This window comes from Brachycentrus maculatus, unplaced genomic scaffold (genome assembly GCF_059751285.1).
Source record: "Brachycentrus maculatus isolate JH-2025_06_01 unplaced genomic scaffold, ASM5975128v1 h1tg001491l, whole genome shotgun sequence".
Taxonomy (NCBI): domain Eukaryota; kingdom Metazoa; phylum Arthropoda; class Insecta; order Trichoptera; family Brachycentridae; genus Brachycentrus; species Brachycentrus maculatus.
This window is the reverse complement of record NW_028282128.1, coordinates 1525-15142: the sequence shown is the minus strand read 5'-3', so window position 1 is coordinate 15142 and position 13618 is coordinate 1525. Positions and strand designations below refer to the sequence as shown.

General features: G+C 38.4%; 1 protein-coding gene across 1 annotated transcript; it reads left to right on the top strand.

The window, feature by feature from the left end:
- Positions 1 to 628: 628 nt before the first annotated feature.
- Positions 629 to 12533, top strand: LOC148298930 (uncharacterized). Its single transcript, XM_088276516.1, has 3 exons — positions 629 to 1207; positions 11279 to 11392; positions 12279 to 12533. The coding sequence occupies exons 1-3, from the start codon at positions 686 to 688 to the stop codon at positions 12531 to 12533; spliced, it is 891 nt and encodes a 296-aa protein (XP_088132642.1). The 5' UTR covers positions 629 to 685.
- The last annotated feature ends 1085 nt before the right edge of the window (positions 12534 to 13618 follow it).

Here is a 13618-nt window from a genome sequence, read left to right as displayed (position 1 = left end):
GTTGTAAATATTTCTTGGTTGACTTAGAGTTCGTATTGTCTGAGGAGGACCTTGTTTTTTATTTGCCTAGGTTATGGTGATTAGTATGTATATTTAAGGTTCGGAGGCTTCTTGGAGCGTTAAAAAGTGGATGAGGTTACTTGTGCGCATTTTTAGTGTTATCAATATAATATAAATATATATCACATTTTTTATTATTTTATTTTACTATTATTTCTGATGTTCTCTGGCTTAATGTGTTTCACTTAACAACGAGTAAAAGATATTTCCAATCAGGCCTGGATTCCTCAGCTAGGTTGTTAGCAAGGAATATCTCGCTGATGACTTTATGTTCATTCATGGTCGCAACGCAAATAAATGGCTCGGTATAATGAACAATCGATTTTCGTCTAGATTGACTGACTGGTGTTGGAGTCGACCAATTGATCTTGGAACACGTAAAGATTGAACACTTATGCATCAAATTAAAAGGAAATCCATATCTTTTTCAATTATTTAAGATGGTAAAGTTTCGCTTAGGCACTTACATGAAATATCTAGCCTCATTCGTGGTTGGGTTCTTGTTGTTATCTTTTGGATTCTCTGCCACCTCTTATGATTTCAAAAGACCTAGTGATGCACTCAAAGGTCAGGAATTGGAACGGTTCCATTAGGAAGAGTAGAGACTGGAGTAATCAAGCCGGGAATGATTGTTCAATTTGCGCCATCTGGGATTACAACTGAAGTTAAATCCGTGGAGATACATCACGAACAATTACCAGAGGCATTTCTGGGTGATAATGTTGGATTCAATATCAAGAATGTTGGTGTCAAGGATATTCGTAGGGGATATATAGCATCTGATTCAAAGAATTGTCCAGCACAGGAATGTGAATCATTTACTGCACAAGTTATTATTATTAATCATCCTGGAGAGATCGAGGCTGGATATACTCCAGTTATTGATTGTCACACTGCCCATATTGCTATCAAGTTTGTCGAATTGAAGGAGAAACTTGATCGTCGAACAAGTAAGAAGACTGAGGATAATCCTAAATCCGTCAAAGCTGGGGATGCTGCGATTATAAAGTTGGTTCAATCAAAACCAATGTGTGTTGAATGCTTTAGTGAATTTCCACCATTGGGTAGGTTTGCTGTTATGGATATGAAGCAAACAGTTGCTGTTGGAGTTGCTAAAAAAGTTATTCCCAAGAAATTTCATCTAAAGGTAAAGGAACAAAAAAATAGAATAGGATTGAATAAAGTTCTGTCTGTTTAGCCGTGCTTGTAAAATGCCAACTTGAATAGCCTTAAGGCTGCCAATGCATCTTCGAAACTAGAGTGGCCTTTACAACCCTGCTGAATGAATTCATTCAGATGAGTAGCAGCTAGAACTCTCAATCCATATCTATAACTAGGTCCTCTGGATGTGGATAAAGTACAGATGTATCAACTACATTTTGATGAATAACCCGAATAGCCTGAAGATCATTTTACAGGGAATGTCCAACCAAAACAATCTTGTGCGTGTCAAATAATGAAAGAAAGGTTTTTCTAGCAATAGTTAAATCTACTGGTCCAAGGGAATTATCAAGGGCTCCATTCAAAAAATTCTGAAATACAATCTGACCATTATAATGATTTTCCTCTACTCCGCTATAGTTTGTATTTCTAGTCAACAATCTCATTTTCTGGCTTAACAAATAAATCCAATACCAATTGTTCACTCCAGTCAACAATGGTTACTCGAGCCAATTCCTATAAACCATTTCACAATATAGGGCTAAAATTCTACAAGGTTCTTCATTTATCTGAGAACAAAGGTATTTTCTAGATTTATGTCCTCGAAACACGTGTTTTGGAAATACATGACAAGGCGTTCCATCCATTTCGCAGCAACTATAGGTTTTCTTTCTTTTTTAACCTTGATCAAACCAAATGGTTTTTCCATCATACCAATGACACTTCTGAGGATCGGATTCGACATAATAACTGGCCGGATGAAATAATGTCTGACATCGATCACATTTAATTATGTCATCAACTTGTTTTACAGACTCTTCCAAAGGAAACCCTGTGGATTTCATGGTCTCTGTATCCAAGAGATATTTGGCTACATTATCATAATTGGGTTCATCCAAAAGAATGATTTCTATTTTTGTGGATGAACTAGTTGTAATATCAATTGCAGAAAGAGTGGAATTCCGAAGTTGAAGTAAAGATGTAGTTATTCGGGCTTTAGAGTCTGCCTTTTCTGTAGAGGAGGTATAAATTAACCATTCCCTCTCCATCACATTCTTTTCAATTCTTTTAGTCATTTCTATATCGGATTGATCAAAATTGGAAAGTTTATCGAGTTGTTTGATCAATAAATTCAATCACTGAATCCTTAATTTAATGGGAATTCGTGCATTCTCCACTTTCAATGGTGATCTGCCATTAGATTCCAAACTGTGAGCTACTCGCATCAAATGTGCGCTACAACGATTTATTCAAATAATTATTTGATTTCTTGCTTCCGAATCTTTTTCTCACGGATTCCTTTGTTCTTAAGATCAAATCTTTCCTTTCTCAATATCTTAAAAGCCTGCTTCTTTTTCATCGCTTGTTATTAATCTTGATAGTTCCCTTTCTACCTTGTTCTTAATTGGAAAGACTTTAGGTAATCGCAAAATCTGAGTAGCCTTTTGACATTCTTCCATGGAGGAATCACCTGCTTTGAGGTTTTGGTTCTAGGGAATAGAGTCAGCCTTGAAAGATAGTCATTCAATCCGTGAACATTAAGTAGGAATGGTCCTTCTGACGTGAATTTGACCAATGAATTGGGTTTCAAGTGTTCGAGATTGGCCATTGCGGCTGAACATTGAAAGTGACTAGTTTCCATGTTTGTAATCTGAACAGTCAAACCTATCTTCTGCCCTTATTTGAGTCGGCTCGCCCCAACGTAGCATGAATCCGAATCCACGTTCTTGCATTCAGGGATGATCGAGCGAGAGTCGTCATCGTAAACAAGCATGCTCAGAGACTGCAGGAATGCGCTCGAGTTCAACGTGAAGAATAAGTACTTAGAGATGATTTGATTATACCTCGAGCTGATAGTTGTACACGTTGGTCCCTTGGTTGTTGTTGCTCGCCCCCCCCGAAATGAACTCACCGATCTTTGTGAATCAGATCTCATCAACCGGGGTTTTACGTCTGCAATGTATCTGTGCTGATTTCTCCATTCGATGCGGTGTCCGCGTTGGGGAGTATTGCGCTGTTGGATGCTGTGAGAATAAAAATATTTGTTATTTTATGAATGAACCCTGCGATGCTTTTATTAAATTTTATTAGAGCTATTTAATGACAGTTGTGAGATATTTAATGTTCAGACTTAAAATATATGCAATAATAATTAAGAACTGATTAATGTCAGATTAATTAAGTTTAAAATATAAATAATATAATAATAATTAATAAAATAAATAATTCCATATTTAATATTTCAATATTAATATTTCAATAATTCCATAATTCAATAATTAGATTAATACATTTATCATTGCTCTGAAAGTATTATAAGTCTTTGTTATTCTGTTGAAATGAGTATGATCGCAGCAGCGCATTTCGATGTCAACGCATTTTTTCATGATTCTAATATCGTTTTGCTTGTTTCAGACTCATTCCGAGCGAAGCATCGATGATTTTTAATACTTTGAGAATTGTGTGCCTTTTCCTCAAATGACTTTGAATTCGCTACAAAAATGCATAAAAGCAATGCACAGTTTCGCGCAATCACTTCAAAAGTGTCATAGTGCACTGAAGCAAAGCCGATGCTTTGGTATTTTATTTAGTTTATTTAAATCATCGCATTTCTCTGTTTTTATATTCTTTCTCAACTCATCAAACAACAATGCACTAAGGCTCCAACGAAATAACCGAAATTGCCCTTTATTCCGAAGATGATTTCCGGCTGATCCTCCGGCGCGACACCGACCGTAATGCCTACCGACTCATCATATCGGTCGCAATCGAGCGATTCGAAGTCAAAAGGTTGGTCTGCAGCCTCTCCCACCAAGATCCTATCTTCAAAGGGTTCGGAGGCGCAAAGCAGTTCTTCGAATACCTTCGGCAGGGCAGAAACTTCTTAGTCGATGCCGAAGAGGGAAGAATCGTCTTCAAAAAATTCTCGGAAGGCAAAGCCGTGGCTCTCGAAAGGTTCGAGGAATCGCCAATCGATACGGCTCCCATAATCACAGAGCTTCTGAGGCTCAGAAAGACAGTAAGCACGGCAAAAAGTGCATACATCGGAGAAACCAATAATCTCCGCGAAAAGTTGGCCTTTGCGCAAATGAAGCTGCAATAAGCGCAGCGATAATTATCAGAATCGGCCTCCAAACACAGCGAAAGGCTGCAATAATAAAAACTAATGCGAAAAAGAATATAATAAAAGGCACTGCAGCAATAATAATAAATGACAAAAGTGCAGCAATCGGCACTCGAAAATTAAAAAATAATCGCAGAATTAAAACAGTAAATCCGCAAAATAATAAAATAAAATGAACAATTCAAAAAAGTCAGCCGGGAAAGAAAGTTTAATTAGCTCAGAGCCGCAATCGGAGAGCTTCCATTGAAACTGAAGGGAAAGGAATCTTAACAACTTTTCGCAACCCTCAACGAAGTCGAAAAGCTGCGGCTGCCAAAAATATAAATGCAAACAACCCAAATTTATTTCGATGACTGTAAAATTGACGATAAACAACTCAAACTACTAACGAATCACTGCAGTCTGCCGAATCTGACTGATCTTTGGTTAGGTAAATAACACATATATTTAGGCTTCAATCAAATTACGAATGAAGGATGTGAGCATCTGAGCAAAGCAGATTGGAAGAATCTGACTGGACTTTCATTAGGTAAATAGCACATATATTTAGACCACAATCAAATTACGAATGAAGGATGTGAGTATCTGAGCAAAGCAGATTGGAAGAATCTGACTTATCTTTCATTACGTAAATAACACATATATTTAGACAGCAATCAAATTACGAATGAAGGATGTGAGTATCTGAGCAAAGCAGATTGGAAGAATCTGACTCATCTTTGGTTAGGTAAATAACACATATATTTAGACGACAATCAAATTACGAATGAAGGATGTGAGTATCTGAGCAAAGCAGATTGGAAGAATCTGACTGCACTTTCATTACGTAAATAACACATATATTTAGACAGCAATCAAATTACGAATGAAGGATGTGAGTATCTGAGCAAAGCAGATTGGAAGAATCTGACTCATCTTTGGTTACGTAAATAACACATATATTTAGACAACAATCAAATTACGAATGAAGGATGTGAGTATCTGAGCAAAGCAGATTGGAAGAATCTGACTCATCTTTGGTTACGTAAATAACACATATATTTAGACAACAATCAAATTACGAATGAAGGATGTGAGTATCTGAGCAAAGCAGATTGGAAGAATCTGACTCAACTTTTATTAGGTAAATAACACATATATTTAGACAACAATCTGATCAAAGACCCTAAACGTGCGACATAAATGCTTCAGTTATCGTTCCCGAAAGTTGAGCTGCCTTAAATAAATGATCAAAACAAATGATAATTCATTGTCAAAATATCCGATATGCTATGTATGCTGACGAAATATGTGAACGCGTTATATGATAAATCAATTAATTGCTCAATGAAAACTCATTGATAATTTCATAATTTTAAGAGGCAAATTACAAATTCTGCTCGAATCGGCTGCATTCGCCTGAAGTCGAAGGGCTGACAGCAATCCAGGCAATCAAATGCCCAATCTGTTGAGAGTAATTTTAAATATTACTCCGTCCATGCAGAGAAATAGTGATCATCAGCCATCTGCTCGGTCCGTTGCATATTCTCATCAAATTGGGAATAACGGCCAGCAATCACACTCTGAACAATGGTAGATTTTGATCCTAGAAACATATCAAAGTCCCAGCGAATAAAAGAAATGAGGGAGAAGCCAATCGAAATAGCTGAATAGCAAACTCAAATAGCAATCGTACGAACTCGAATTCTAAACTTCCGCTCGGTTCATCTTCAACAAGAAAATAGACAATTTTATCAAACCTAGAAATTCAAATGTAAAGCCACGTCGAAAAGTGCAGGAAAACAATCCCGAAGAACATTTTTAATAGAATGAAAGAAGTTATGGCCCAATATAAAAGCAGTCAATAATTCCTGCAAAAACAAGGCTATGGAGGGTACAGCGCATTACAATAATAAATGATTTATTCAACTTAAAGAAATGATTCCTTGAAATTTAAAAACTTGGAAAAAGTGCAGAAACAACAACAACAAACAGAAGAAAGCCATAAAGTAGCAAAGGACTGAGATCATTAAAAGAAATGGACGAGATAATGTCTCAGCTCTTTCTATAAATTTTCAGATAAGAGATAATTCAGGGTGAAGAAACTAAAGGAGATCAAAAATGCAAAACCTTCATATTATATGTGTAGCATTCACTCCGAATAACTTTGCCCCGAATGCAGTAATATAAGATATTGGAATAAAACTGTTATTATAAATTAGTATCGAGCTTTAGATGATGGCCTTATAAAAGTATAAAGGAATTATAAAGGAATTGAGTCGGATTTTGATATGAAGTACAGCTTCAGCAGAGAAACTTCGGACTAAAATTAGAAAGAGAAATTAACATGTGCTGATAAACTCAGCTCTGCAACCGAACCCGATATCTAGAGTGACAACCCATCCCAATAACTAGAGTGACAACCCATCCCAATAACTAGAGTGACAACCTAACCCGATAACTAGAGTGACAACCTAACCCGATAACTAGAGTGACAACCTAACCCAATAACTAGAGTGACATCCTCAAAATCAACTAAACAGAATGAGTTTCATTAGCAGTTAAAAACATTCAAAAAAACCTAGAGAGGAGGCTTCGCGTCTGTGCATCTAGTTTGCCAAATATGATTCTAACTTACTTCCTTGCCAGCACAAGCTGAATTTGAAGGTCATAGGTTACGAAGCTTTGGATTTGGTGTTGATTGTGAGCGCTGAGGCCAAGGCCATGCCAACTCTATTCAAGAACTACAAAACTGGACATGAGTTTTGCAAAGCATATGTGCATGTACTGGCACCTCTGTGCAACCCAAGTTGAATTTACATAATTTGAAGACACCCCGCATGGACATTCGGGGCAATTGCCAGCTTTGCAGTTTCCGCCACAAGTCAGTGCGTTTATTTGGAGATGACAATAAAAGAGAATTACAATGTACTTTAGTTTGGCGTTCATAATTGAGTGATGAATTGTGACTTTGAATAATATAATTATCAAGTTATAGAGTCATCTCGATATATAGTCATCTAGTGATATAGTGATATAGTGAATAAGATAAATAGAATTTTCTGCTATTTATACAAAGAGAGATTTTTATCGACGGGGTTGGGGTTGGGGTTGGGGTTGGGGTTGGGTTGGGGTTGGGGTTGGGGTTGGGGTTGGGAACTTAAAGCACAACCACATATATGGCGAAGATGATGAGCTCACACGAATATCATTTCCAGTAAAATTTAAAACGCCTTGAAAGAAAGCCTGTATTTATACAGTTCATTTATTCTAATCATTTTGTTAACTCTTATTTTTACACACCTCTTTCTTTCGTGATCGAAAACACATTTAAAGGTGTTGATATTATTTCGAATATTACAATACTAATGCATATGAATTAATGGAAGATAATTAGTATAATGGGTTGCGCTGGGTTGAAGATTCAGCAATAAATTCGGGAATCAGTCCAGCATTGCAACAAGAAAGGAAACAAAGCATGGCCAGCAGAGCAAGCAGACTAAGCAGAGAAAACAAAGCGAGAGGCGGAGATTAGACAATCAAAATAACTTCCCTTGAAGAAATCCTCATTTAAAGAACAAGAAGAATGTCCAGGGATTTGAAGAAGACAACGAAGATCAGGCGAATGTTTATCAAAACAGGGCCGTGATCATCGGTCCATGGATCAACAAATTACTGAACTGTTTGAATTTTATTCTGAAACTTGTGGCCAATATAAAACAGCCTTTTCGGAATGTTCTGATAATTCGAATTCGATTTAGAAATCGGACAATATAAAACAATCATATATATGCGCATCTATCACAACTGAACTTAATTAATTATAGACCAAAAGTAGATCTGATATATTCTTACGGAGACAAGTTTTAAAAGTATAGGACTAGGCAAACGAACTTATAATTGATTTTAACAATATAGAAATCTACCCCTTTGGGATGTTTGCTTCGTCGTGAACTATGCAATAGAAAAACAGTAAAAACTTCAGCAATACGCTTTGTATAAATGGGTGCGAGTTTAAACTGTAACTCTGCTGCTGAAACTTAAATAATAATATATATGTATTTTTCAAGAATATGAAACTCTCATAAAACATTGATTAAAAGAAAGCCCAATTAAATAGTAAGTTGTAATATAGTATGCAATTTATAATGATAATAATATATCGATGTGCATATAAAGCCAAGAACCACCAAACAGCACTCTGAAGTAGTGCAGATATATTCTCCAAGGCATTGCTATCGCTCTCTTGCTACTCAGCATGGTTTCAATGATCGATCCGAAACATTCAGATATGCTGATGACCCTACTCACAATTCTGATGCTGTATCTGACATGGGCACAGTTTAATTGGGTGCTTTGCTTAGTAATGTTTTTGATTTCGGTGTTTCAGTTTATGATGATAATGGTTGAGAATGTCCACATGTAATTATGGGTGTGTCTATAGATTAGAAGTGCTGATTGTCTCTGAAACTGTGTAACACTCGATAATAAAATAGGGGTAAGCTGCGAAGGCTGTTGGAGAATAGGGTAGCATATCTGGGATATTCATCGTACTACAAGTGTTCAGGACCATCATTTTCCCATTTATTATTTATTACATTCATTTTTGCTATCGGCAGTTCAAGTTCTATGCGATGGACTCAGGAGCAGAGATGTAAATGCCCAGTTTTATTGGTCAGTCCAACGGAGCTATGTGCCCATTCAGGAAACAAATGGAACCAACCGCCTTCGGCCAGCAAATCAAGCCCATGGGTACTTTAGAGGGCAAGGATATTCTCTCAATTGAATAACTCATTATAATTTGGAACATTCTCTATTAATTCGTAGAGCATTAATTTGCGGCAAATCCTTAGTTACACACTAATATTTATCATGGCTCTTCTTTTTAAAATTGAAACAATTTATTGTTAAGCTTCTCTGCTCTAACTGAATGCTTTATGATTTATATTGTAATTCAAATATTGATCGGATCATATAAATATAAACCAAAGATGATTCTTGAATAAAATAAACGAAAAGCAGGCTATTTTCTGTCAGGTATGTATGGTCTGAGGAAATGAAGCATGAAAATGGTAATTCTCATTGTCGAGGCCGAGAGGCGAACACTTCTGAGTAACTAAAACGGTATGGGGATTCAGTTATCTGGAAAACTGTTAGCAATGTTAAAAAATTTTGAGATAGTTCTTTCACGACTCAAACAAATTGAAGCAATTCAAAACTAGGACCGCATTGTGTCACTCAACCGATATGCCTATGATATGAAAAAGGGACAAATTTTCATGATCTATGACTATTCAGAAACTGCATTAAATCTCAAAGAGCTGCAAAACAAAAACTAGTACAAAAAAAAGAGTTCAATTTGCTTCCTTCTCGGATTTTCTCGATATTTTGGCAGATTGCAATGGCTTTGAGAGCAGCTGCGGGCAAATACAAAGTTGCGCATTTGCGGCTGTGCCCCAAGTGTATCCTCGTAAAGTTTCCGTCCAAAATGCCTCTCTCTCTCAAAAAAGAAGTGACAATATTGGTAAAAGTCAGCGATTTCGGGCTCTTTGGTACGTAACAACCAATGACTGACGAAAATTACGTACATCCAGATATCCTTCGCGGCTTAAATCCTTATTAACGAAACGCCGATTAATGCTTCAAATATGATGCATGGTCGTATGGGGAGATGCTGTATGAACATTTGAAGTAGAAACATCTCTTTAAGCCCAAACAAAAGAGAACGTAAAATTATATGATAAATTTAATAAAGTAACTTAATCCTAATATGCTTTTCGAAAGAATTATCTTAAAATGTTTCGGCTTGGAATAGCCGTTCAAAAATTGGAACGAAGTGGCACTTGAATTTTAAAAGGAAAATGCGATTTCTGAAATTGAAAAGCAACCTATAGAACCTTACTTTATCGGACATGTGCGACTCATGTACTTATTCTCCTAAATTTACATACTGATGAGGGAGAAGATGCAGGAGCACTTCGAAGACGGGAAAAGCCCATGGGAATAAAACCACCGAATGTAAAACCTCAGCGAGTTCCTCATAAGGTTCACAAAAGACTATCACAATGTCGAGTTTTATAAATACTACAATGCCAGATCGTCGATATTCGGCCCAAAGGCATAGTATCTTATGGAACAGATTTCTATCAGTCTCAGCAATTAGCTAAAATACCTAACCCAAAGCCAATCAAGAACCTCTATTTTCATTTTGTTGAAGGATAAGCTGAGCAATTTGGAAGCATCTGCGAAGAGTTTAGTAAGTTAATATATTCGTGCCGAACGATTGAATAATCCTTCAAGAAAGCTGACAGGGCTCTCGAAATAGTTTGCAAGTTTTGGATGTAGTTTTAGAACTGTATCAAAAAACTCCTCGAAATCATGCAGGACCCTGATACAGGCGATCGATAAACCTGCTTATCCATTATGTCACAGTCTAAAGTCTTCAAGGAAATTGCGGAGAAACATTTTTAGTTCGATTTATCGTCATTCGCTTCTTCCTTTTCATCCTCGCAGTGAAATTGATTTATAAAGTCTTATCATGGCTAAATTTGCTTTTAAATTATTGTGAGTTAATTGCGATAATAGTGAAGAAAGATAACTATTTCTTATAATGAAATCGATCTTTAATCAAATTATTTGGCTTGGCCTTCATAATGAAGGTTAAGTAACGCATTGGACTCATATAATTGCTTTGTTTTCCAAAAGCCTCCGAATGCAGGTGGCCTGCACAAGTGCAACCAATGTAATGCACATCAGCTACAGAATGGTCAGCATTGTAAACTGGGCTTCGTGGTCCTACCTTTGGGCCGAAAAGCCTCTCTGCAGCCCCGCCAATGTTCCGATTTAGTGCCCCGTTTCCTTAACCTTGGCCAACATTTCCATGGCCGTCTGCTTCTCTTTGGAGAGCGACTGATCCCTTATTCCCTCCCTAATGACGCTGCCCGTCGACTGCAGCCGCAGTTCGAGGATAACGTGCGACTGATAAAGGTTAAGGAATCGGAGGATGCGATAGTCGTCACGTTGGAAGTCGACTTTGATGTGTTTGTGCCGATAGACTTTGTCGAGGAAGTGATAGACGGCTGTTTCGCTGGGCTTTGAGAAAACTTCGACGAACTCGCGCTGTTGGCCCTCAACGAAGTCGGCCTCGAATCGATTATTTACGGACCTAACCCATACTTCGAAGTACAGCTATGCGTTTTTGGAAGGATTCCACTTAACACTGCGTCCTCGCCGCTCTTTAGGTCAAGCTGAAACTCTATTGGACCATCGCTCCGATTGAGCCAACCGCCGCGACCTCCGTCTGACTTTATTATCTGAGCCATTTTGGAGTTTACTCGTTTGCTCGCTGATGGGAGAGAGCGGACAGCTACGACCGAGTCGACAGCAACGACCGAGTCGACGGATGTGATTCCGTCAGCTGTCGACTATGGGCTGATGTGAGCGGCGGCGATTATCGATGTGCATCCATTGCGGATATCGCCAACAGCTGCACCAAAGCAGATGCGAACATTTTGGAGAGACTCAGTTGGCTGCTGTGAGTGGGCGAAGCTGAGTACGCTAACATATGCTCCCTTTTATTAATCGCAATGAATATAATTCACGCCGCATTTCAAATCAATAAAATCCAACGCAACGCAACGCAATGCAATGGAATACCCTTCAATTTGGTTGTTAAATTGTTGACAGCGCCTCGTTAATTTATGTGAATTCTGAACCATAATCGTATCATAGGATCATAATTACGATCCAATGTTTATAATTAGTTTGGCGCAAAATGAAAATTGAGCAGAAAACTATTAAACAATTCGACAATGCCGCACCCAAACGGCCAATCAAAAAGAACGCATCGGCAAACAAAAAAGACAGCACCGCCCCAAAATAGAAAACAAAAATGAAGGAAAATCGAAGAAGGAGCCTCTACCCGCAAACCAAGTAATTGTGTGGTTATCTGCAGCCGACATTGCTACAGTTTTATTCATGGCATCTGAATACAGCCGACGGAGTTGTGAAGGTGCCATGCTACGATGAGAAATCCCTGAAATGGCCGACGAAGCTGACGAATCAGCTGCTGTCCCACGTACGCGTTTTGGATATGCAGAGAGTTGACAATGACTGTGATTCGACTGAGCGAATCGTTCAGAAAGAAGTGTCGAAATGTGTGGAGACTCTGATGTGCGAAATTACGATTCAGAAGATCATCGAAATGTAGGATACGATCACATTCTGAATCCGTGTCTATGTTTACTCGTTATACCGCGTCGATATTCTATCACTCAGCACTTTATAATCATCGCATACTATCATAGCACTGTGCCTATTCACAGTTTAGGCCGAATTATTTTGGGGTGCATAAACCTTCGACTTCCTTGTTTGTAGTCCTCCTTTCTGAGGTCCTATACTTTCCGCACAGCTGTGATGCAGGTGTCCCTGCGCTTCATCTTTCCCTCCCAATTCTGCGCAGTGTCCTCCATAAATACTTTCGCGAGTATCTCTTTGATTTGCGGCCATTCCTCTTTGTTCAGTTGGTTCTCCGCGCAGAACTGCCTCTGCTGCTCCGTTATCGGTAGCTCTTCCAACATTTCTTTGTAGAACTTATGTTCGATGTTGCCGACGGCTAAGAGCGTCTGATCTCTGCACGCGTACAGCCGATAAGATGGCAGCCCTCCGTCTAAAAACCCTAGTCCACGATTGTTCCTCTCAATGAGCGCCATATCAGCCGATAGCACATTGAACGCTCCAAAGTATCGCATTATCTCCACGCAGGATAGCTTCTGTTCGATGGCCCGCCGGCCTTTCGGGGTCGCCATTATTCCTCTGAGAGTCAGCAGGGCCGTAATGGCGATGCTGTTGGCTACGGTGATCTCAACGAGGTGTTTGGGGCAGAATGGCGTTTACGGATTCTGTCCGAAGATCTACAATTGCCCTGACAGCCCCAAAATGTGCGCTGGGTGCATTTCCAAGCCGGAAACGACGATTGAGAGGATAACGCAATTCGAAGGCTCCGAACTTTGGAGCGTCAAATTATTGGTATCGGTGAGTAGGTAAATGATAATGCTGACTTCGCGGATGGCCTCTGAGTAGTGTAACAGCTATTGCACTCGATCCGTAATTATCTGCTCAGCATACTGAAACGCGTAATGCTTTGAAACTGCGATAATCGATACAGGCATTGGTTATATATTAGGCAATTGCACATCAAACATCGAACAGCACTTAGGCAGATATACGATACACAATTAGTTAAAAACATGAACGAAGAATCAAAACCCTGTCATTTATTTAAACTTTCAAGGC

Coding starts and splice junctions, on each gene's coding strand:
- LOC148298930 (XM_088276516.1), top strand. CDS start 686: ATGATTGTTCAATTTGCGCCATCTGGGATTACAACTGAAGTTAAATCC. Junction 1,208..11,278: donor CCAAGAAATTTCATCTAAAG/GTAAAGGAACAA, acceptor CGTCGACTGCAG/CCGCAGTTCGAGGATAACGT. Junction 11,393..12,278: donor CGATAGACTTTGTCGAGGAA/GTGATAGACGGC, acceptor GGTTATCTGCAG/CCGACATTGCTACAGTTTTA.